The sequence below is a fragment of the Typopeltis vanoorti genome, chromosome 3, assembly GCF_054136105.1.
Source record: "Typopeltis vanoorti isolate ZY-2024b chromosome 3, IOZ_Tvanoo_1.0, whole genome shotgun sequence".
Lineage (NCBI taxonomy): Eukaryota > Metazoa > Arthropoda > Arachnida > Uropygi > Thelyphonidae > Typopeltis > Typopeltis vanoorti.
This window is the reverse complement of record NC_143551.1, coordinates 147042481-147069984: the sequence shown is the minus strand read 5'-3', so window position 1 is coordinate 147069984 and position 27504 is coordinate 147042481. Positions and strand designations below refer to the sequence as shown.

The 27504-nt window shown below is 35.3% G+C and overlaps 1 protein-coding gene across 2 annotated transcripts in view; it reads left to right on the top strand.

Moving 5' to 3' along the window:
- LOC150108641 (BRISC and BRCA1-A complex member 1-like) overlaps nucleotides 1-27504 on the top strand; it is a 103671-nt gene that overhangs the window by 3673 nt on the left and 72494 nt on the right. For both annotated transcript variants that reach the window (XM_090390905.1, XM_090390906.1), the window contains exon 2: nucleotides 14931-14989. In XM_090390905.1, coding sequence (XP_090247031.1) covers nucleotides 14931-14989 — 59 coding nt within the window. The remainder of the gene's footprint in view (nucleotides 1-14930; nucleotides 14990-27504) is intronic.

Genomic DNA, 27504 nt, shown 5'->3' with positions numbered 1-27504 from the left:
TGCATCCATTTTTCTCCAGTTGGAGAGGTGTTCATAACTTTCAATAGCATATGATCAATTAATGGTACACTCAAGGGGACAGTAAAAAATAATATGTTACCATTGGCTCTCATGTCAGAGAAACCATAAATAGGAATGGCTACAGGAATAGGTTGTTGGAAAATTTTCCACTTGGTTATACTATAAATTTAAGATACCAAGAAATTATATACTTGGATAAAGGATTAAACCAAGTATATAATTTCTTGGTATCTTTAATTTAAAAGGAATAGTTTGCTACAGTAAATTTTCTGTAGAATAATATTCTGCCTATGGAACATCAGTCAGGAGTTGGTTATAGTGGGTGAATTTTTTTTCTTCAGTTAATACACAATACTGTGATAATACTACATTACATTATTACTAATTTCTATTCAGTTTTTCTACAAATTATTCTGCTACCTGTCACGACTTTTCAGAAATTGGTTATAGTGGGAATTTTTTTTCTTCAGTTAATACACGATACTGTGATAATACTGCATTACATTATTACTAATTTCTATTCAGTTTTTATACAAATTACTCTGCTACCTATCAGGACTGCATTTTTTCAGATATTTTATGTCTTATATTTTGGTCTTCTAAGCCACTTCTGATTGTATCAATCCACCTAGAACTAGATCTTCCTTTGCATCATCTTCTAACATTCTGGCATCAAATACCTGTATTACTAATATTTCCTCTCCAGTTCTATATAAGTAACCATACCAACTGAGATTAGCTCACACATTTTTGAATGCCAACCATTTGAAGTTTCTTCCTAATATCTTCCTTTTTAATATGATTCTACCATTGATTTACTTCATGTAATATACATCTGTTATATTATCTGTAGACTTGTCCCCCCTCCTTTTCTTTTACCCCCCCCCCAGAGTATTTGAGGGCTTGGTGGTGAATCTTTCCTATTTTGCTTTCGTGTGTAGAGGCTTAAGTGCTGTGAGGACATCATGTTGGAGGCTTAATGGATTTTTACAACACTCAAAAAGAATTAAAATAGAATGTAATACTTCCTATATTTTGTTCTAGTCACTAGGACATCTACGGGGATTACAAAAACATTTAATGTGACATGCACACAAATATCATACAATACTAAGCCCAACCACGTGGGTGACACTAAAGTCCTATCTAGGTGGAGTGCTCTCTAAGGGCGGTAGTAGGTGGCCTGGAATGTAAGGTGGGACCTCTGGTGATGAGTGTTTCCCAAATCTTCGGAAGCTTAATGCAACCGTATTTATTAAGATTTGGTTGGTTTCTGAGTGCTACTGCTGCTGCTTCTAAGAAAGTCTCTCTTTCTTGAATTTGCTGTGGTGGAGCATGGTGGTTTTCTTCCATGATACCCTGTGGGTAGTGTCCAAAACATGGTCAGCCAAGCCTGAATGGCCATAGTTTACAGATGTAAGACGTGTTCCTCCAGGCGGATGGATGCTGATATGCCTGTCTGTCCAAAGTACGCCAGCTTACAGGAACAGGGTACTTTGTAAACTCCAGGCAGAGAGAGAGGAGGGAGCTGATCTTTTGTAGAACGGATAAGGGTAGCAAGTTTGCTACCCTTATCTGTTGACCATTCAGGCTTGGCTGACCATGTTTTGGACACCACCTCCACTTAGGGACATGAGGTTGAAAGAGCAGTTAAAGCGTAACAGCAATAAGGCCCCAGGTACAGATGGAATCCCAGCAGAGTTAATTAAGACTATAGGGGATGGAGGGATAAGAGTGTTTTATAGATTGATTACAAGGATATGGGAGACAGGATCATGGCCTAGAGACTGGAAGAAATCGGTTTCATACCACTACATAAGAAGAAAGATATGAAGGATTGCAAGAACTATAGAATTATTAGTTTAATCTCTCATGCAAGGAAGATTTTATTAAAGATAATTCTAAATAGGATTGTGGCCAAAGTTGAAGTGGAGATGCCTGAGGAACAAACAGGTTTTAGGAACGGTAAGGGTACCAGAAATCAGATCCTTTGCCTTAGACCAGTGTTTCCCAACGTGAGGCATATGCCCCACAAGGGGCAATTGGAAAATGATGTTACATTCGTCACCTCGCCATATGTAGTCAAAAAATCACCATTGTCGGCAATAAATTGTTGATGTTGCAACCCTGACTTTCCGAGAAATAAAGCTCACAACACCAGTACAGCAGTCAACATAAATACGGTATCAAAAAGAACTCTGAGAAAAGCAAAATGATGAGTCTATTAGAACTTTATTCAACATAAAAGGTACAATGGTATGGCTTTGTGATGAGACAGAAATGAAATACTGAAATGCTAATTTTGCAAAAAATTACTATTGTCCTTCCCGTCGTCATATTTAGGTGTGGCTTTAGTGCTATAAATGACTTGTTACTGATAAAAAGAAATCATTTGAATATCACGAACCATGGGGATCTGAGATTGAAATTGACAAAATTAGTACCTCAAAGTCTTTGCAGCAGACATCAAGCTCAAGGATCACATTAACTTGGATTTTATTTTCCCGAGTTCAGTTCGATTTATGTTTTATAATATACAAAGTGTAATATAAAATTTATATTCATTGAAGAAAATCGAATTAAAAACAGTTTTACCTATGTTCCTTTTTTATTTAAAGTACCTATTTATATTATACTTTTTCAGAACTTGTCCGACTATTATGCTAGAGGGGATTGGCATCAAAATCTTTGAGCCGTTGAGGTGGGGCATGATCCAAAAAGGTTGGCAACTACTGCCTTAGACAGATCATAAAAAAGTATAAAGCTTTATACTTTTCTGTGATCTATTCTAAAGACTATTTTAAAGCTTTGGACTGTGTTCAGCATGTGAAACTGTGGAAAGTAATAAAATATAATGGGTTTCCTGAACACACTATCAGGTTGATAGCTAACTTGTGCAGTTAGCAAGATGCCATGTTAAGAACAGGTGTTGGATTAACTAATTAGCTTCACTTTAGAAAGGGAGTTAGACAAGAATGCCTGCTTTCTCTTCACCTGTTTAATATCTCTGCTGAGGACATCAAGCGTATAGCATTGGATAAGTTTAAGAGAAGAATTAGGATAGGTGGTTGACTTATCAGTAAGAACACAGGATTTCAGCTCAATCCTTGCAAGACAAAGATTGTGGTTCTCAAAGGAAATACAGACAAAAAAGCTCCCGAGAAACAAGTGTACTTTAATGGTGAAAGAATCGAGGAAATCAGCAAGTTTGAGTACCTGGGATCCATTATTAATGTGAAGAATTGATGTTCAGAAGAAGATTAGGAATGGCTAAAACAACAGTCAAAGACTTGTCTAAAATTTGGAAGGATGAATCTGTTTCCACAGGAAGAAAGTTGAGGATTGTGGATGCAGCTGTTTTTCCAACAGCAATTTATGGATGTGAGACTTGGAACATAAAGAAGTCAGATAGGAAAAGAAGCTGCTTTTGAGAATTGGGTGTTACAAAAGGCTGTTTAAGGCTCCATAAGGATATTGATTAGAAGAAAGTTGAAATACTTTGGACCCATTGAAAAGGTGGAAGGAGGACTTCTCAAAACAGTAATAGAAGGTAAAATTCCTGTAAAAAGAGGAAGGGATAGATAATCAGTAAGATGGATGGATGATGGGACTGGAATAACTGATCTTCAGAGAGTTGAAGCCTCCAGAAAAGCATACAACACAACCACCTGGCAAGGACTGGTGTGGCACTTCATCGAGCCTCTGAGTGACCATATGGTATCTGTTGATGTTCAATGAATAGGCGGATGGGCTACCATTGATGCCATCTTTCTCCCGGACTTCCCCTGGAGACTCAAAATGCTCTCTCAGGCAAAACTCAAGCCCCCTCAGTGGGGCAAGATTTAGCAGAAACCTCAGAGAGGAAAAACTCTCAGTACTAGGTAACTTGAAATGTCGGAGAGGTGTATTTTTCGTAAGCGAACTCTTGGTCGATGCATTTACTAAAATAATTTACTAAAATAAAGAGCCAAAAGGTTTCACTTCAGTGATGCAAATTTATAAAAATTAAGTGGATATTAAATCCAACATTATTTCAAAGCCGAATATAGAAACTATAAAAGTTTCATATGAAAATTGACCAAAGAGCTTACTGGAATACACTTGACGATATCTGTGAGTTGCCCTGACTGTACTTTTTTTGTGTTACTTTTATAAAACTCCTTTAAGATCTTATAAGTTTCTATCATATCCCTTCATTTTTGCCCATCAACTAAACTTTATAACCCACACACCTTCATCAATGAAGAACCTATCCTCATAGGTTCTCTATTTCCCCAAGAAACCTAGTTGAACAAATCTGTGCACAGTGATCAAGATGCAGCCAAATCATAGTCTTATGAAGAGGGATAAAAAATTCAGTATTACTTGTTAGCATGTTTTTCAACATCCAGTTAATCCTTTGAGATATTTTACCAACTTTTGCAATATGCCCTTTGAATTTCTACTCTCTCCACCACCATTAACCCCAACTCCCTAACCTCATCACTTTCCTGCAATCAAGTACCATCAATGTAATACACAGCATGCAACCTTTTCAACCCGAAGTGCATAACCTTCCATTCTTTGCCCATAATGACAATTTATTTAAATCATCCACAGGATATCTACATCACCTTTATCAACTATTGCCCTTCCCAGCTTTGCATCGAATATCTCCCCCCCCCCCCCTTAAATATTTCCCTATGGCATTGATATACAAATTAAAGCATAGTGGCCCTAGTACAGAACCCTGAGGTACTCCACTAGTCATCCCTCATTCTCCTAGATTCCTCTCTCTGCTATATACTACTTTCTCTGGTGTCTATCAGCCCCCCCCCACCCCCCCACCATCCATGCTACTATCTTCATATCATTCCCATTTGCTCCAACTTTTATAATAGTTGTCCATGTGGTATTCTGTCAAATTCCTTGGCAAAGTGTGGCCATTTCCTTTATCCATAGTGTGGCCATTTCCTTTATCCAGTTCTACTGTCACATTTATTATAAAATGCGAATAAATTACTAAGACAAGACCTGCCCTTTATAAAGTCATACTGCCCTCGATAGAGTATCATATCCCTATCCACCCACTGTGGGATTTTACCTTTAGCCAACTTTTCCAATACTTTAAAGAACCACTCCTGATATATTAATTGGTCTGTAGTTTGTTACTTCTGTCTTGGAGCCACCTTTATCTAATGGAACCGTCTTGCCCTCTAACTCAGGGGGGGGGGGGGTCTTCAACGCATGGCCCGCCAGCCATTTTGAAGAAATAACTACTTAACGTTAAAACGCAATTAAATAAAAAATAATTTCAATGAAGCCTGTGGGCCACTAAGCTATACTGCAGTATTTAGAATTGTTAGATGCTTTCCAGATTCACAAGGAACACTGTGCATTTGATACTTTACATAAAATCCTATAAAAATAAATATTAAATAGACATGCTTCTTTAGCCATCTACCAGCACCAAGCATTGCTTAGATACTAGTACTAACATCGCAGGTAGATGACTGAAGCAGTAGTTTGTTCGAGTGCACTTCTAGTGCCTTCCAGATACATCTCGAAGGTTCTCGATACGTCGTTATTTTCATATAAATACAAGAGGATCTCATCCACAGTCAGTCAGTCGTGAACAGTGTGATATTCGTGTATAAGCGCACGCAGGTTCATTGTGTCAGCCATAGCCTATTGTGGTTTTATATTGCCAGATTTTTTCATTAATGTGAGACATATTCAGTGGATAATAACTGTTATGGTCATTTTTGATTATATTTTGGGTTCACCTTCCATCACTATGGCATCTACGAGTAAAAAGCATAAATCAAATGATTCTTGTCGGGTTTTTAATGAAAAGTGAACCAATTTGTACTTTTTTGTGCCGATCAACAATAAGCCAGTGTGTTTAATTTGTCATGAGTCAGTGTCAGTAGTATCAAAAGAATAAAATTAAAACAACACTATGAGACAAAGCATGCATCCAATTTTGATCACCTTCAGGGGCGGCTTCGTGTGGACAAAGTTGAACAGTCTCCAAATTGATTTAAAATGCCTGCATTTTGAATCTTCCCTCTGCCTTTCACATTTAAAAGGCAGAGGGAAGAGAGCAAAACGTGCGTCAGAGTAAGTTATTTAATAGCTGAAAAAATTGCTAAATAATCAAAAGCCTTCCGGCAAGTTTGTGAAAGAGTGTCTCATCGCTGCTGGGGATATTCTGTGCCCAAATAATAAGGAAGTGTTTAAAAAACCGGCTGCAATCCAAAGATCAACTGGTGCACACTCTGTTTGATCACATCAAAGCTTTTGTCTCCAAGCTCAAACTTTGGGAGGCACAACTCCCAAAAAAAGATTTAAGTCATTTTCAGCTTCTCACTGTTCGTCTCTTGATGAATACGCTACAAAATTAGATGTGTTGCGAAGTGAGTTCGAAGAGAGATTTAGTGATTTTCGTATCTAACAGTCTTCTTTAGATTTATTTTCAATGCCATTCAGTGTCAATGCTGCCGAAATGCCAGGCTCAGTACAAATGGAACTGCTTGAACTTCAAAACAACTCTTTTTTGAGAGAAAAATTATTCAATGTGCCCTTGCTTACATTTTACAAAGACTACATTTCTGAGGATGCATACCCTAATCTTCGCCAGCATGCTTTGTTAGGAAGCACATACTTATGTGAGCAGTTCTTCTCCAGAATGAAGCATGTGAAGTCCAAGACAAGAACTCGGATTACGGACTAACATCTCGAGAATACTCTGTGCATAGAGACTTCCAACATTGATGCCAACATTGACAAGCTGGTCAAGGAAAAACATTGCCAAGTTGCCCATTGGCATTGTAAAAACTGAATGTTTTCTTTATTAAATTATCTTTTTTCCAAGTATTGATTGTATTTACTTATCATGAACCTGACTCCTACCTACACTCTTAAAGCTGAGTTTGTTTATTTTTATAGGAATTTATGTAAAGTATCAAACCGTGCACACCGTTCCTTGTGAATCTGGAAAGCATCTTACAATTCTAAATACCGCAGTATAGCTTAGTGGCCCTCGCGCTTCATTGAAATTTTTAATGTGGCCCACACTGTCTGAAAGGTTGAAGAACCCTGCCCTAACTTATTTATCTTACTTTTTATCTTACTAAAAATTATAATTGCAATTTTTAGTGAATATGGTACTTGTTCTATAGGTTCTCCACTCAAGATTCATGATATTTTCAATGTTCCTACCTACACTTTGTCTAGGTAGGTGTCTAATCATTATCTCTTTATTGCTGATCTTCATGTCAAATTTATTACAGAAGGCATTCAGTTAAGGAATCCTGAAAATTTGCACTGGATTTATTTAAGAATGTAACATCATCTGTATAAAGTAAAGAGCTGAGATTAACATCTCCAATTTTGATGCAAGTTTAATGTCATTCTGTTGTAATGCTATCCATACAGATGATGAATATTTTGAGATAGTGTCTTACATCGCTATCTTACACCTGATTTTACATCAAACCTTCTTATGCTTCCTTGAAAACCACTTACAACTCAGATATAGACTTCCTTGAATTGTAACCGCTCACATCTCAAATATAGATTATGTATTCTTTGCTATAATATCCCATTATTGTAGCATATCAAAGAACTTTTCTCTTGGCACCTTGTCATATACCTTTTAGATATTTTCTACAAAATATCTAAAATTTTGTAGAAAATATCTAAAATATCGACAATCCCTATGGGACCTAAATCCATCGTGTTCTTTTCCAGGTTTCTTGTCCAGAGTTTTTAATAGTCTCTTTTCAAGTATTCATATATAAATCTTACCTGAAACTCTCAGTTGAGATCCTTTTGTTTTAGTTCTGTTTCAGTTATTTGTAGATGGACACTGTGATTCTCTTCCAGTCTGGATTTCGACCTATGACTAAGCCTTCTGAATTATTATTATTAAGAGAGACCTCCAGGGAGTCAGAGACTCATCGATGGAGGCCACATACTACACACACCAGCTATCATACTTATTCTTGAATTTATTCACACTGCTTGCACTCAACATTGAATGGCAATCTATTCCAATCACACACTACCCTCTGGGAGAAATATCTAAACCTCACACCCTTCTTGGTGGCCTTCATTATCAGCATCCAAGGATGCCCTATCGTTCTTTCCCCACCCTCCATCAATTGAAAAATTCCATCAATTGAAATCTTGTATGATCCTTTCAGAAGTTTGTAAGTCTCAATCACATCACCCCTCTTTCTCCTGTTTGCTGATGTCTGCATCTACAAATTCTCGGTCTGTCTTCATAATCAGTATTTAAAAATCCTGATATCATTTTTAACACTCTCCTTTGTACCTCTCCAGTATATCAGGATCACATCGGAAACCAGGAAACCAGACCGTTGCACAATAGTCCAAGTGAGGTCTTATCAAGGCCTTGTAAAGAGGCAAAATAACATACTTATCTTTTCACGTGAATGTTTGTTTCAGCATTGCAAATATCTTTTGAGTTATATTTGCAATCTTTGCCACATGGCCCCTAAACTTCAACTTCCTATCTATTAACACTCCAAGATCCCTAGCCTCATCAGTTGCTTCTAACCTAATCCTACCAATATAATACTACATTCGATATCTAATCATGCTGAAGTGAATGACTTTACATTTACTCACATTGAACTGACACCCATTTTCCCATGCTAACAATTTCTAGCCTATTCAAATCATTCTGCAAGTACTGCATATCAGCAGCATTCCTGATTACCCTGCCTATCTTTGCATCATCAGCAAATAGCTGTATGTCGCTTGTCAAATCCTTCCCAATATTATTAATGTACAGATTGAATAACAGTGGACCAAACACTGATCCTTGTGGTACATCACTTGTTACCTTAAACCTTGCAGACTCGGATCCCCCCCCCCCCCCTGTATACCACTTTTTGAAATCTGCCGGTCAACGTTCCTCTTATCCAAGCTAATATTGTATAACCCAAACCCATATTTTCCAATTTATGAAACAGTCTGCCATGCTGTATTCTCTCAAAAGCCTTAGCAAAATCCAAAAGCATCATGGTGTATCCATTCCCCCTTGTCTAGTTCAATGGTAACATTGTTATAGAATGTGAGCACGTTGCTAAGACATGATCTTCCCTTAGTAAATCCATGTTGTTCATTGCAAAGTAGAGATTCACTGTTAACCCATTTCTGAATGCGAGCCCTAACCAATTTTTTCAAAATCTTCACCACCACTCCTGTGATACTAATTGGTTGATAGTTGGATACATCGGTCTTTGCACCACCCTTGTGCAATATAATTACCATACATTCCTTCCATTCCTGCAGAATCTTCCCTGTTCTAAGACTCATATTAAACAGCCTGGTCGAAGGAACGGCCAGTTCAGCTGAACACTCTTTTAGCACACTTGCTGATATTCTATCAGTCCCTATTGCTGAATTCTTATTCAGATGTTTAATAAATACTTATACCTACATTATTTACTGCAATTTTTTTTATCAAACGAGGTTATCAAGAGTCGTTTAAACAGTTTTAGTTTTTTTCTTATCGGCATAAATTCTATGATAACAAGCAAAATGACTCTTCCAGACCTCGGCGAACAAGTAATAAAACATAAAGAATAAACACTGCAAATATAATGCATGATGGTACAAATTAAGTGGATATTGAATCCAACATTATTTCACAGCCAAATATAGAAACTACAAGAGTTTCGTGCCAAATATATGGAAACTAAAAGTTTCGGCAGATGCAAACATAAGCAACCTTATAGGCAACTCGTAATAAAGGTGGAGTGAGCTCCAGATCACTTTCCTTAGTATTTTCCATAATGTAAAGCACATCTCCTAGAGCAGCACTTCCCAAACTGCTGGATGTCAGGAAAAATTCTGGATTAAATATGAAATACTGTCCTTTTTTTTGTGTGTGTTTCTGATTGTTTGCGGGAATTTTTTTATTTTTTATCAGCCAATTATCCATCTCAGGGTTAAATTTTTTAATGTAGAATAGATCAAATAATATCACCACTTACCGATACTGGCACACCAGAGACTGATAACATGAAATTAGTGAATATTACCTGAATAAAGGAATCCCCGGACCAGGAACATTTTTCTCTTTTGTGACTTTTCTCCCTTTAAGGTAATTAAGCCTAACGCGAAACAGATAGCAAAGGCAGGTTATTAAAACATGCATATGATTGGTGCGGTATTAACAAAGATCGCACAACCGAAAGATAAAAGCATAGCTGACAATTGAGTTGAAATGCTAACTCTCTTCAACCGAATTCCATATGTGAAACTGCCATAACATTCATTATATATATATATATATATATATATATATATATATATATATATATATATATATATATATATTACTTAGTTTTAACACTTTTACGAATTTTAACACGTCCAGTTGAATTTTATTGCTGCCTTGGGAAATCGAACTCACACACATCTAATTAATAACAATAGTTTTTAGTTAGATAGCCCATGCAACATATGGTTTTGTTTCAGTCTATACAACATAGTTTCTATATGAGGGGACATGTGATTCATTAATTGGTGTTTTTATCCCAGTTGTCTCTAATTGCACTGTTTGTTGAGAAATATATTACACAGACTCCTCATACCTTATTCACTGGCATAATAAAATTACTTGTTTTTATTGCCTCTGCAGTATAGTGGCTGTTAGGGAGGGCGTGTTGTTTACCACTGCAAGCGAGGTACTATCTCCCCACATGAACTTATTTAAGCTTTTTTTCATGTGTGAAGTATATGCGAAACTTTTATTGGTAACAGAAAACTAGCTCGAATGACAGTGATAATATAAAACGAGTTTTGATATGTATATAAAGTCAATATCAACAGTCCCTGATTACAAATGCGTGATGAAAGGGACAGGAAGATTTGGAGCTTCCCTGGAGAGCATTCGAAGTAAATACAATTAACTACTGCTTTGAAATGAAACATATGAATAAGCAATATTTACTAATATTCATTAAGCGCCGAAATACGCAGGAAGCAAAGTTTGTGAACCAACACCAATGTGTGAAATTTTCCATTAAAATATAAAAAATAACAAAAAAGAAATAATAAATTATAAAAGTTAAATACTTTTCTTTTAAAATAAAAAAAATCTACTTAGTCTTAAAACATTTTAAATTTGTTTTCATTATTTCATGGCCCCCTCAACAAAACCTACAGCCCCCAAGGGGGCCACGGCCCATAGTTTGGAAGCGCTGTCCTAGAGGACATGTATGATAAATAAGCCTTTGGCTCTCTATTTCAGTAATACATGATGGTTTATTTATTTTCGGTTACAATCTAGAAATTATTGAACAAAGAATAAAAAAAAAAAAAAAAAAAAAACTAAACCATACTATACTGACATCGGAGGTCGCAGTATCTCTCAGATGCAATTTACTGTCAAATATCACAAACCTTTACATAACATGTGTTAAACCAAACTGACAGCAAAAAACAGTGCAGAATATCACTCATAACATATGAATGCACAGCTACTCGTGACCGCCAAGCTATACACTGAATTGTGTAAGAATATTTATATGAAACATTTTGCATGCATCTGTCAGATCAGCTGCGAGCTCCGCAGGGTTAAAGGCGCGTTAATCAAAACTCTTGCCGCGTATATCATGGGATTGCCACAATTAATTTTGCCCAGTTAATCAAATCCCGCATTAAGCAAGGGATATACCTGTACTAAATATTGAAATATCTTAATAAAATATGTAATAAAATACTAAATACACTATAAAACACTAAAATCTACACTAGTATACTACAAAACACTAATTTTCTAAGGGAAAACACAATAAAAACAAACAAAATCACCAACTTTACAATTATGCTGTGCAGTCACTCTAAAAACTTTCATACCTCTATCTTTCAATATTTGTGAAGTATATCGTATCATATACTCTAGCTGTATTTTGACATTTCAGGTGTTTTGATGACTTTTGATTTTTTTTTTTAACTTCAAGTATTGATATGTACTTTATTTTGCATTATTCCTGAATATTTTCTACCATTCTTCTCACTTGTTTCATTTAGTAGTCTTTCAAAGTAATCACTTAAGAGATCTAGTTTTTCAATTTTCATGTCATCTTTATTATCTCCAATTCCTTTCACTCTAACTTTTTCCTCTATTTCTAAGCTTTTTCAATAGTTTCCAGAACATTTTGTCAATTTATTATTAATATCACAGACCTCCATGGAGTCAAGAGACTCATTGTGGGAGATGCCACTCTCTCACACACCCAGCTCATCATACCTTAACTTAAATTTGTTCACTGCCTCTGCACTCACCACACTTTCAAGCAATGCATTCCAATCATCCACCACTCTCTCCATGCAAAAATTCCACTTCTCACCTCTTACTCACATCCTCTTTATACGTCTTCCATGACTGGCCTTTTGTTGCACAATAATCCATATGAAGCCTGATGAAAACCTTGTACAATGGAATCATAAAATCCTTATTTCTACTTATCAGTGTTCTCCACATCATTCCCATAATCTGCTGTGTTGCCCTCACAATTTTAGCAAAATGTCCAGACCCATGGAATTTTAAGTCCCTTCCACCACAACCCCCAGATCCTTCATCTAAGATATTCTCACCAATCCTATACTCTGCATCCCATGTTTGCTTCTCAACTTTTAAAACCGTACACTCTACTATATATTCAATTCCTTATTCCATGATATTGCTGCAAGCCACCTCCTGAGTTTGTCATAATCACCTGCCTTATATTTCCACACAGAACCCTTTCTTACAAAAGTCCTGATATGGCTGGCCACCACTCAAGTTATCACTTATGAATCACATTCACCAACTGGAGGAAGATGTGATGCTTCAATTTACCATAATATCTTCTGATGAGATAATCAAATCCAAAAGCCTTGATCCACATGTAGTCTTTGTTATGTACTATTTAAGATAGTTATTCTTCAAAAACTCAAGAAATTCATTCTCTTTGGTTCCACATGCTGTCTCTCCATTCCAGTCTATATTACCATAATTGTAGTTGCCCATAATGATCACCCTTTTCTTATTAGCCACCAGTTTGCCTAAATATTTCATTCTCACTGCATTACCACATTACCAAGTCTATACGGCACCCTACTATACATTTCATCCTGTCCACCTCGACTTGACACCATACTGCTTCAAAATCACTGTCACTATTTTCTGCTTGTATCTCTGCACTAGATGGGCACAACTCCTCTGCCATCAGAATGTCATCCTCGTTTAGCCATGTTTCACTTATTCCAACAATTTTTGGGCAAGTGAACTCTATCATGCTACAATTTCATTCCTTTGTTTAGAATACTTCTAACCATTTGTAAACATACACACTAGCTAATTTCTCTTTCTATACCAAGTTCCACTAAACCCACTTTTCTGATATGACTCCTCACCCCATCCATTCCTCTCTATCATAACTGATATTACATCCCTCCCAAGACCTAAATGTCATCCCCACATCCTTGACTATGATATAATTATAAAGGATTATAATTCTTTCTTGCACACTTGCACATCTATTCCAGAAACCGTCATCTACAATTCTCACACAGTGTCTCTCTCTCTCTTTCCACAGTAACTACCTTCCAGTTTCCCTTTCCATCTGATGTTCTTTCTCTCTCATTCTCTTCACATGTATCACTCACCTCTCCATTCACAAACTCTTCTACCTTACCCTCCTTCTTTTCCACAATACTTCTTGCTTTCTCAGCTCTTCCATTCACTTCAGTCATTATTTTCTCTTGCAGCAACAGTTTCTCCAACTGATTTACACCGAATCCATTTAAATGTAGCCCATCTGTTTTATGCAGCTCTATCCTTCCTTCAAATTCATCCCCAAACATTCACAAAATGAATTCCTTTCTCCTTGCATAACTCTGCTGGCATACCATTTGTAATCTTCACTCGCCTTCTCATCTTATCATTTTTTTACATGATGTACATGCTGACTACCTTACCTACCACACTGTTAACTTTCACTCTCTCTTTAACAGCCTCTTGACATACATCCTTTCATTCTCCTTGTTACCAGTCAAATCATTTGTTCCTCCTACAATTACCAACTCTTTTGCTAGCGTACTCCTCTTATCCAATGCTTCAATCACCTTGTCCACAACTTACTGATATTTATCTTCTCTTTTCTTACCAGATCAGATAAGAATAGAGAGAAGATTCTTACCAGAGTCCTCCATGTTCTTCCATAGAAGAATCTTCTGTGGGACCCTGGGCATAAATACAATATCTGATTAAAAATATCCAAATATCGATGAGTAGCTCATCGATACTATTGCCGATCCCAAGCCCAGATAAAGGAGGAGAGTTTGGCAATGGGCTAACCCATTCCTAGAAAAAAATATTTTGTTGAGAAGAGGCTAAACAATATGAAACCAGACTGGTTTCATATTGTTTAATGAAATGTTTAATGTGCTAATCACTAGGCCAACACCAGGCTGGCCAAAAGATTTTCCTAGTTCATGAATTGCTTTCCTGAAGTATGTGGCAATTGTAACTAGGAGTGCTTAAAAAATTTCCTGGAGAATAAATACTAGTTGTGTGATATCGTGTTTTTTCTCTTCCAACTACCAGGATAACCAAAGAATATTTACATAACACACTTTATTCATCTTTGCTATCCCTTCAAATTCAGGGAGTGACTTTTTATTTAAATCCACAAAATTATAGGCCAGTCTGTTGATCATCTGACAATATGAGATTGTGAACTGTTTGATACTCTTGTGTTGTGAATTTAATGCATGTTCTATTGATATTACTTTTTTTCTTTGTTTGATGTAAAATTTTCTTCCTCTGATAAATATAAAGTTGAAAAAAAAGCAATAAATGTATTTATATTAAATATTGACTTTTGTGTTTTTGTTACAAGGTGGTATGTATTGATTTATCTTCGGATATGGAAAATCCTCCTTTCAAATTAGGTGATGGGTAAGTGCATTTCACTATTTTTCAAGCAATTGAACACTGAAATATGTAGACGCAAGAAGTTTAATAACACTTTATTAAATCAAATATGTCATCACCACTAAACAGAATTCAACAGGTAGAATAACAAAGAATGGATTTCAAAAGATAAGCCACAGACTAGAGTAATATAGTACTACACCGCTTAGAAAGAAGTCAACAGTTGACAGAAGTCAACAATATAAAGAAGTCAACTACTTGTTCTTTACACTATGGTGTAAAGAACAACCAGCCATGGTGCCCACCTTAATAAGATGTAGGCCCTCCTTTTATTGTGATACATACTTTCCACAAGTATACAATAACAATCAATAGGAATTTTGGACCATTCTTCCTGTAGACATGTAATGAGGTCCTGTACTGTTGTGGGTGGACATCTCTTGACCTCACCTGAAGCTCCAGTTCATCCCACAGATGTTCAAATAGGTTGATATCAGGGCTCTTTGGAGGCCATTCAAGTGTGGTGACGTTCATGTCCATAAACCACGTAGTTACAACAGTAGGCTTATGAAATGGTGCATTTCTTGCTGAAAGAGACAATGGTCAGTTCTGTAGAAATGCCACAAAGTAGTAAACGTATTGTCCAGAATGTTCAGATACCTCTTGGAGTTCAGTGTTCATGCCACCCCAAACAGAGGTCTGAGGCCAACCAGGAAAAACAAGACCATACCATCACACCACTACCTCTGAATTTCATAGTTGGGGTTATGCACTCTCCTAAGAGATGTTCACCTGGCATCTGCCACACTCACACCCATCCATCTGCTTGGCAGAGGCTGTAGCATGATTTGCTCCATAACACAGCTTCTTAAACTTCCAGTCTCACTGAACTCATTCTTTGCACCACTGAAAACAATTCTGCATTTTGTTCAGGTAACGTGGGGCTTGCATATTGTGGTTCTACCATGGAAACTCAGGTTGTGAAACTTGGTTCTGAATGTTTTTGTGCAGATTCATGTTCCATTCAATGACTGGAACTCTGCATTCAACGTGTCGACCAACGAATGGCAGTTTTTACATATCATTATTATTATTATTATTATTATTCAGGCCTCCATGGAGTCAAAAGACTCATCATGGGAGGTCCTTTCTAAGAAACACAAGTCTATTAAGACTCATCGAGGGTAGGTGCCCTCCCTAAGAAACACAAAGTCTATCATACCACTCCTTGAACTCATTAACTGTTCTCGCTCTCACCACTCCATTAGGCAATGCATTCCATGGTTCAACCACCCTCCATGCAAAGAAATCTCTCCTCACCCTCTTGCTCACAGTTTCCTTTCATAACTTCCAGGGATGGCCCCCTTCTCATGACTCCTTCCTGCTGTTCAACCAAGCGAAAGAACTTCCCAGTGTCAACTCTGTAACCACCTCTCAACAGTTTAAAAGTCTCAATCATATCACCCCTCCTCCTTCTATTCACCAAACTCTGCAGTCCACACTCCCTCAGCCGATACTCATAACTAACATTGTACAGTCCTGACACTATCTTTGTTATCCGCCTTTGTACCCTTTCCACAGTTAATTTATCCCTTTCAAATCCTGGGGACCAGATCTGAGAACAATAGTCTAAGCGTGGTCTGATCAGAGTCTTATACAACGGAATGATAACCATTTTATCTCTTCAGGTCAGTGTCCTTCTCATTATTACAGCAATCCTCTGCGTTACCTTCACTACCTTTGCAATATATCCCCTAAATTTCAGGTTTCTATCAATCATCAACCCCAGATCTCTTGTCTCTCCTACTTCCTCCAGTTTAACTCCTTCCATAGAGTATGCAGCATCCCATCGATGTGTCCCAAACCTCAAGACCTTACATTTTGCTGCATTAAACTGGCATCCCCATTCATTTGCCTATCTATCTAGCTTATTCAAATCCTCTTGCATTGCTACCACATCTGCACTATTACTAATAACCCTTCCCAGCTTCGCATCATCTGCAAACAACCGAATATCCCCTTGCAATCCATAGACAATATCATTGTCATTGATATAAAGGTTAAACAATATAGGTCCCAGTAGTGAGCCCTGTGGAACCCCACTTGTAACCTTCTACCTCTTTGATATTGCTCCACCATACACAACTCTCTGATACCTATCGGACAGCCAATCCTGAATCCAGTTGACCAATCTGACATCCAGACCCATGTGCTGCAACTTGAATATCAGCTTATCATGTGGCACCCTGTCAAATGCCTTTGCGAAGTCTAGGAAAATGGCAGTATATGCCTTTCCCTCATCTAATGCTCTTGTAACTATCATAAAAGCCTAGCATATTGCTAAAACAAGAGTATCCCTTCACAAATCCATGCTGACTCTCACTGGTAACATTATCCTCATCTGCCCAATGCTGTATATGGTCACTCACTACTTTCTCCAAGATTTTACTAAGTACTGATGACACACAAACTGGCCTATAATTAGACACTTCCAGTCTGCTACTGCCCTTATGCAATGGCACTATCTTACCTTCCTTCCATTCCATGGGCACCTTTCCTGCAGCCAGACTTTCATTGAAAAGCCAGGTCAATGGCACTGTCAGTTCCTTAGCACATTCTCTCAAAACTCGTGGTGAAATACCATCCAGTTCCACAGCTTTACTAACATCCAGAGTACACAGTATGTGGAACACACTCTCCTCCTGCACCTCTAAACCTCGAACCTCCTGTATCCCTCTAGTATTCATATTGACTCCTCCAGGATGAAATATTCCAATAAAGTGTTCATTGAACAATTCCACTATGTCCTCTGCATCAGTCACTTTATTCCCATTTTTATCCCACAATGTCATTCTTCCACAGTTATTTCTCCTCCTACTGGCCACATCACTAAAAAACTCCCTAGGATTTTCCTTGGATCTAAGGGCCAATCTTTTCTCATATTCCAGTTTCGCCTTCCTTACCATACTAATCACTCTTCTGGCCTGTGTCTTATATTCTTCATGCATCTTCTCTTCACCTGTCTCCTTATATCTCTCCCATAGTCTTTTTTTCGCATGTAGCTCCTGTTTAATATTGTTTGTCATCCACTTTACTCCAAATTGTGTCCTCTTCTTCACTCGTGGAATACAGCTTACCATTGCTGCTAACAAATATTCCTTCACAATTTCCCAAGCACTAATGATAACCCAGCCTTCCAATTCCTCCCTCCACGAAACTTCCCCAAGTTGACGTCTAAGACTATTATAATCACCTGCTTTATAATTCCATATACGTTCCCGTCTCTTTGATACTCCTGCATGTCTATTCATTTTCCAAGTCAAAACCATATGGGCACTCTCTCCAACTGGTGGGAGAGATGTCATCTCAGTTATTATCAGCTCTTTGGATGCTATAACGAAATCCAAAACTCATGAACCTCTTGTTCCCTCTGTTACTGTTACATGTTGCCTAAGACATTTGTCCCTCAAGAATTCTAGAAATTCCATTCCCTTATTGCTACATGCATTTTCCCTTCCCCAATCTATACTGCTGTAGTTAAAATCTCCCATAACAATTGTTATTCTTGCACTTGCCATGCTCAACTGTCTGAACATTTCCTGGTCCCCACCCTCGGTGCTCCTTGGTCTGTAGCAACACCCCACTAAATCCTTCATATAACACCCTACAGTCGTGTTCAATGTGTGTGGTAGGTCGTCCACTTGCAGTTGATTCCCTGTGCACTTATGTCAGTATGATATCACTGATTGTTGACCTGGGATGGTCTAATTTGTGAACAATTTGCTGAACAGATAATCCTGCAACATGACATCCTATCACAATGCTTCTTTCAAACTCCATCAGTTTTCTTCTTGCGGCGCTTTCACTTGGAGACAATTGTACTTACTTTAGAGCATCATGTTCCTCCAATTTATACTAGCAACATGACTCATTACATGCCACGATGCATATTGCTTATACTTTCCAAGCAGTGTATTGCAAGATGTGATAAGAAAAAAAAATACTGCTTGCAACTAATAAGAATTAGACTTCCAAATTTTCGGTAAAGGAAGTACCTACAGCTTAAGTTAGGGTACTACAAATTCTCCAAGAGCATGCCCAAGTGCTACTACATTGCTCTGTCATGTCATATGTTGATTCCATTCAGGAGGATGGCTAATCTTCATATTTCTGTCATGGTTGCTCTCTGCATAGTTCAGGCTCAGCTAGTCCTTTATTTTTTTTAACAATGTGTGTGTCGCTGTCTTCCTTTCTTTCGTTTAATTTTTAGTTTAGTTCACTTCTCTTCAGTTCTTCTCCTCTAATAAATCTTTTAGAAGACTTCCATGCATTACAATATAACCCACATGGGATATTTTTCTTTTCTGTATATTCTTTATTAGTTCCATTTTAATACCCACATCTCAAAAATTTCTTCATTCTTCTTCTTCTTCTGGATCTGTGAGATCTTCATTGATGTTCTGTACATCTGCATCTCAAAAGTATCTTCAATTCATCAACTGTCCTCCTTGTTTATTGTATCTACTACATAGAGAAAAAAAAAAGTATTTAATCATTCTTAATTTAGTTTTGTGCTTTTATTATTTTTTTGCTTATCTCTTGATGTCGGTATATTCTTCATTCTGTTCAAGATTAATTTTTCATTTTCTTTTCTAATCTCTTTTGCATTTTCTATCCTCAAATTAATTCTTCTAAATAAGTGTAATATTTGATTTTATTTATTTAGTTTACTTTTGTATTGCACCTTGCATTCTATTGTATGTATTACTCTAGTATATGGCTTGTATCTTTTGAAACCCATTGTTGTTATTCTGGCTGATTGAACTGTTGATCAGTTGTTGATTACTGCTGATTTATTATATCTGTTATATTTAGTTTGAAATATTTGATTCAATAAAGTGTCATTAAATCTATTGTGATAAGTTTTCAGGGTTTATTTAGCATAAATCAGAAGTGCCACTGAAAACTTGTTTTCAAGCAATTTTGTCTACTGTTTCAGAATAAGTACATTTACCTCCTTTATTTGTCTTTAGTAATTTGTTTTCAGATTACCATGAAGACCCTTACTCATTTTCATAACCAATCAGTTAAGGATCAAATATATATAACTGAGAAAAGACATCCACATACGTTGTAAAGAATATGGAGAGCCAACTCAGATTGCATGCACGTGTGTGTGTGTGTGGAAGAGTATATATTTACTTATTTTCCTCACATACTTTTCTCTTAAATTAAAATAAGAAGACAATATCTGAAACTAAACTCCAAATCTAGCTTGCACACAGATTCGTATTCCAGAATATCTCATATGCAACCTAACTTCTAAATTACTTTTTGTAAAACTCATTTAAAATTTCTTTCATTTAATAATTGGTCTTTTAAAAATTTAAAACAGGGCCATAAGGGGCAATCATCTTGATTGTAAGGGAAGTGGCACTCCCATGGACCCCTAGCTGGATCTATCCTCTCCTTCTACTTTGAGGAAGATCCACTTACTTTAATCTTTCCTATAAGGCCTTATCAGCCAACTCCTTTTATTTTATGGCCCTTATGCTATTAGAGTACTCGAGGGCCATGGGGTCATTTCATTTCTGGCCTTACAACTATGCCCTCTCTATAAACCTTACTATAATTCTTCTATAATCTACTCTTTCCCCCTTCAATATACCCTATTCCTTCTATGGGTTTAAATTCGGAAGAAGGCTAGTTCAGAAGCCTTAAGGTAGCAGCCCTACCACTGAACTATTCCATCGTCAGGCTAGTCCCCTGACACGAAGAACATATAATTCTACTTGTAAGCTGACAGAAAAAGATAATCGTTTTGAATCTATGGGAAACGACTCTGGAATGGAAAAGGTAAAACAAAAATGGAAACGACAAAATATAATACAAACTGGAATGTAAGAGGAATAGCATATAAAGATATAGAATTAGATCAATTATTAAATGAAAGAAATTATAAAATAGCCGTAATCACTGAAACAAAAAAGAAATTAAAAGGAACTAGGAGAACCAAAAATTTTAATGTGATATATAGTGGAGTCAACAAAGACCAAAGAGTACAAGCAGGAGCCATGATTTAGATTCATAACTCCCTTTCAAAACAGTTAAAACATTATAAATTATGGAATGAAAGAATAATAGAAGCTAGAATAAAAATAGATAGAGGCTATTTAACAATAATTGGTTTATATGCCCCAGAAGAAGGAAGAGAACAGGATAATATTGATTTTTATAATCAGCTACAAAACATATATAATAAAATAAATAAAAATGATTACGTAATTTTAGCAGGAGACTTAAATGCAAGAATTGGAAACACGAAAATTAATAATAATATAGGAATACATGGAGAATATACTCTAAACAGGAATGGTAAAAAATTGATTGACTTTGTAGTTTATAATAACCTGAAAATAATGAATTCCTTCTATAAACATAAAGACATACATAAATATACTTGGGCAACAAAGGATGGAAATCAATATTAGATTACTTTATATTAAATGAAAAGACATAAAATTTTTCACTAGATGTTAGAGTTCACAGAGGATATGAAATAAGCAGTGACCACTTCCTTGTTAAAATAAAATTAAGATTACCACCTAAATGGATACAAGTAACAAGAACAGAAAGAAAAATTGAAACATTTGTTTATAAAACTAGACTATTGAATGACACAAATGTACAATGGCTATATGAACAAAGAATTAACCAATATCTAGATAAAATAAAACAAAATGAAGAAATAGAAATAGAATGGCTTAATATAAAAACGATACTAAATGCAGCAACAAATGAGAGCTTAAGAAAGACCAAAAAATTCAATAAAAGGAAAAAACTGAAGATCTGGGATGATACAATCAAAGAAATAATCAAAAAGGAAAAAGAAGCCTATCACAAATGGTTAAGCAGTAAAAGATTAGAAGATGAAATAGAATATAAATGAATAAGAGCCATAGCTAAAAGAGAAGTAGAGAATCATGGAACAAATTCGTTTCTAATTTAGAACATGATTTATATAAAATAAGACCCAATGTATATAAAATTTTGAAACACTTAAATGCAGATCCCAAAGAAAACATAAAATTAAACACTGAATTGAAATTAGAAGAATTTTTAAATTACTACACAGAATTGTGGACAGACAAATATTTTAAAAAAGACAACTGGCAAACAATTAACAAAAATGAAAAGCAAATAACTAAAGAAGAATTAGAAATCAGCCTGAAAGAAACAAGAAATGGAAAATCATCTGGAGAAGATAAGCTAGATTCAGAACTATATAAATATGCAGGAACAAGATTCAAAGAAAGACTCTTATTATTTCTAAATAAAATTTATTCAACTGGTATCTCCCCCAATAGAATGGAAAAAAGTAATTGTAATTCCTATCTTTAAAAAAAGGTAATAGAGATGACCCTGAAAACTATAGAGGTATCAGTATATTAAATTCCTGTTACAAAATATATACCAGAATCTTAAATAGCAAACTAATGAAATATTCCGAAAACTTTATTTTAGAAGTACAGAATGGATTTAGAAAAGGACAATCATGTATAGACCCTGGCCTTTTACCTAAAATTAATAATAGAGAAAAGAAGAGAATACAATTTAGCAACACATATTGCATTTATTGACTTTGAAAAAGCATTTGACAAAGTTAAAAGAAACATATTATTTAATATATTAAAAGGAAGACAAATATCAAATAATATCTTAAAAGCTATCGCTTGTATATATAAAAATAATCAAATACAAATAAGATTAAATCACAAGCTATCATATACGAGAGAGATAAACCAACGGGTCCGACAGGGATGTCCCCTCTCAGCAACTCGTTTTAATATCTACTTAAATGAAATAATAATGGAATAAAAATTTACATCAAGGGATTAAACTTTCTCCTACAGTAAACTTAGACACTCTCCTCTTTGCCAACGACCAAATAATAATTACAAATTCTAATGATAACTTACAGAAAGCTATTTTAGATCGAAATAAGATAGCTAAAGATTATGGTATGATAATATCAACAGAAAAATCAAAAACTATGGCCTTTAAGTTACAAGATCCAGCAAGAACTAAAATCGTAATAAATAACAAGATCTTAGAATTGGTGAATTCATTTAACTACCTAGGATGCATGATCACATATGAAAAAGATATAAACATAAAAATTGCAAAATATTTAAAAATAACAGGTGTAATTAACTCTATATTTAAACCAAGCCTAGTTCAAAAACAAGCCAGACTGAAAGTATATTAAGACTGAAAGCCCTGCCAGTCTTAATGTACGGAAGCAAAATCTGGACCATAAAACAAAAAGACAAACAAAGACTAACAACTGCAGAAATGAAATTTATGAGAAAAATTGCAAAGTATACCCTATTTGATCATAAAAGAAATGAAGAAATTATGAAAGAATTAAACCAAGAACCAGTAATAGAAAAAATTAGTAAATATAAACATAAATGGATGGAACACGTTCAAAGAATGAAAACAGAAAGATTACCAAAACAAGCCATTAGGAAAAAGAAAACCAGGACGTCCTCTTAAACGATTCAACCATGACTTCTAAGGCCATGCTAGGCCTAAATCCTTGATACACATGATGATGATTTAACCCATTAAGAGATGGAGTCTTCAATCACATTTTAACTAAAATAAAAATCTTTAATTTACAAATAACAGATATATACAACATCAAATTTAATTACTATGCAAGAGCCAGTGTATTTTCTTCAAATCACATCAAGCAAAACACTAGAGCTACACAACCTCTTGGGTTAGTCTTTCTCCTGTGTGAACTCAAAAAAGGATAAAATTCTGCAGGAGGCAAGGGACTAACTTTTTTAGAAGTTTTGTCTAAATAGGATAACATGTGTTGATTAGACTCCTAAAAAAGTTAGTCTTTTGCCTCCTACAGAATTTTATCCTTTCTTGAGTTCACACAGGAGAAAGCCTAACCCAAAAACTGCTCTCTGTATGATATGACATCAACATGACAGTTAAATTCTTTTTGCATCATAAAATCACAGAACACTGAATAAAACAAATCTTGTCTTCATCCAAGAGACTTCTGTAACTTCACTTTTTGTATGAAAGTAGCAGCTTGACTGAACTACTAAACTATATCATCACTTTAGAATGAATTAATTTTCTATGTGAAAGTTGAACATTCTTAAAACCTTATCAACAGTTTTGTCACTTCAAATCAACTACTTTGCCTTCTATATGAAAGCATCTGAAGAAATAACTAAAACAATATCCACTGTTAGAAATCATTTATCAGACTGAGAATCCTAAAGAAAACTTTACTGGGCCCATTTTTATATGAACTTTCAAGCAATAAAGTTCCTTTTCAGCCTTAACTGAAATAAATCCTATATGAATTAATGACTAATAAGTTTAGATTAGACTCCTAAAAAAGTTAGTCTTTTGCCTCCTACAGAATTTTATCCTTTCTTGAGTTCACACAGGAGAAAGCCTGTGTGAACACATTTATCTGTCTTCTGTTTCTAATTTTTCTTCTAATTTTTGTCCAGTCATTATGTACTGAAGATGCAGAAGCTACACAGCCTTTTTCTGCCATATTTCTTTTCTATTCCATGGACAGCTGAATGCCTAGCAACATTCAATAAATTTTTTTTTGCTTCTGTACATGCTCAAAAGTGTAACTGAGAAACTTCCTTTCAAGACCACCATCGTGTGCTGCCATTACCACTTTCCAGCATTGGGCTTGAAATGACAAAGTTCCATCTTCACAGTGCAAAAAACTTTATTTAACTATATTTTCAGAAAGTTCAATCCTCTGTGCACTGAGGTAAGTTCATTTAATTATCCACACAATGTAAATTACAACAGTAACTTTTGCTCCCCTCATCACTTAACAAATGATATGATGTAAAAACAAACCACGTTTTTTTTTTTTTACATACATTTGAACATTTGACAGCTCATATAAAATTTTAACTAATCTTCTAATAACTAATTTTAATAAATTTATTTCAGATCTAAGCAAAACCAGTAGTCAAAGATAAACAAAAATAACATCTCAAAACATGACACACAAAAAAAAAAACAATATTTAACTAACAACAAAATAGTACTGCATTATTAACTTCTAACTTTAATTCACTTAATATATTTTAAACTTGTGGGGTATGTGAATTTTAATACAGATATCCTACAAAGTTTTGTAGCCAGTGTTCAGTTCTCACCATCCTCAGAGTAATCCATTACTAGTGGTCTACCTGGATACAGAACAGGTAGAATCTTCACTCTAAAAGCAGTGCAAACAGAAATGTGATGTTGACATAATTGGTGTTACAGAGTCAGCTGAGCAATCATGGGAATATGACAAGGATCTGTACTTAAGTTTTGTAAATCTGTAAGAGGCACATGACAAAGTGCCCAATGGAAAGTTTTTCACAACCCTTCAATTTATGGGACAAATGGAATGTTCTACCAAAGCAATAGGTAGAATGTGTAAAGCAATACATAGTTTATATTTATAAGTCAGCAATTGGAATTGAAGGAAATAGAGGAAGGTGGTTTGCTGTAAAATTAGAGTAAAACAAATGCACATTATCTCTACTCTTATTCATCATCTATATGAATTACATCATGAATGTAATTCATAAAATGAAAAAACTTTCATTAAATTTGATGTTAAAATTGGAGACATCAAACTTAGCACTTTGCTTTATGCAGATAATGTATTCCTAAACAGATTCAGTGCAAATCATCAAGATTCTCTGACTAAATTGCATAACTGCTGTAATAAATTTGGTGAAAATCAGCAATAAGAAGATGAAAATTATGAAAATAGGCAGGAACATAGAAAAGCTGTATTCTCTATGGACAACCTATAGAACAAGTAAAATATTTCAGCTGTTTTAGGCACAGTTTTTTGGTGAAGATGGTAAATTAAATTTGTAAATAAACAAAAGAATAAGCAAAGCTAGTATATGATGATGTAGAGTCAATTGAATAAATTTATATGGAATAAGAGGGAAATTAGCCAAAACAGTAAACTAGCATTATTCAAGATGGTGTTCAAACCAATTTTAAGTTATGGATCTGAAAGTTGGGTTAGAAATAAAGCACTTGATCAAAGACTAGAGATCATATGTATGAAAGTTCTGAGAAAAATTAGGGGGTGAAGAGATGACATCAATGGTAGAATCATATTAAAACTGAACATCTTAGAAACTTAACATTATTAGCATTCAATAATATGAGAGCGGAGTTAATTTAAGGTGGTATGGCTACTTAAATAGAATAGGTGAGGAAAGGTTAGCAAACAGGTGTTTGATACCAAGATGGCAGGTAAGAGTGCCAGAGGAAGATCACAGTCTAGGTGGATTGAATTCAGTCAAAAGTGCCTTAGAAACATGAAATGTTAGATATGGAAGTATTGGAGTGCTGACAAGTAATAGACTAATTTGGAGGAAAATTGTTGACATGAGATTAAATATGATGTAAACTTAAGCATGTAGTACTGTCAGTAATCTGAACATCCTTTGAGGGAACATATCAGGGAATTAGTGATGTCGGAGGCGAAATACTCCTAATAGTAACTATAAGATGTTATATTCTGGCAATAATAATCAGGAATAGGAAGGATTAGCTATAATATTCAACACTAAACATGAAATAAACTTTTGGATGGCAGATAATTTCAAGTGAAGTTCTGTGAGTAAATATCAGAATGAAAAATTGGATACTGAGATTTATTTGTGCTTATGTTTCCACAGAAGGTTCCAATGAAGCAGGGGGGGAATCTTTTTAGAGAGAGTGGAAATCATTAACGAGAATAGCTGACATAAAGGAAAAGCTTGTTTTTGTTGAGACTCACAACAAAAACAAGTAATATGAGATTAGGGAAAAATTTGGAGAAAAATAGCTAAACTAATGGTAAATGTCCAATGTATTTCTGCTCAGGACATGAATTAGTCATTACTAACATGATGTTCCAATATAAAGATTTGCATACATACATATGGAGAAAACGTACAAATAAAACATTGAAAATGTTTTATTTGTATGTTTTCTCCATACAAAAAAAAAAAAAGAAAGAAAGAAAGAAAAAAGTTTTGTTGATAGCGGCATCTTCAGACAGGATCAGGATGCAAGAGTATTCAGAGTCTTTGAAATAGGAAATCATCATCGTTTAGTTTTGAGTAGGATAAAAATGAATATCATGTTGAAAAGAAAAATATGTGCAATAGTTTAAAAAAAAAGTTGAGTAGCTTTCATAAGGGAGTAGACTAAATATGCAAATATTATTTAGAGAGTAAAATGAAGGAGTTTGAAAACAGGAATCAAACCTTAGAGACCATGGGGCCAAATCTGTAGAAAACATTGATTGCGTTCACATGCTAACCATATCATTTGTTGTCAGTCAGTGAATGATGTGTTTAAGTTATCTGCAACAGTGGAAAAATCATACAACACCATGGTGCTCCCAGTAAGTTAAGAGGTTAGAAAAGAAAAAATTGTATTGAAAATTCCTGTCATGTCTATAGGTGCTG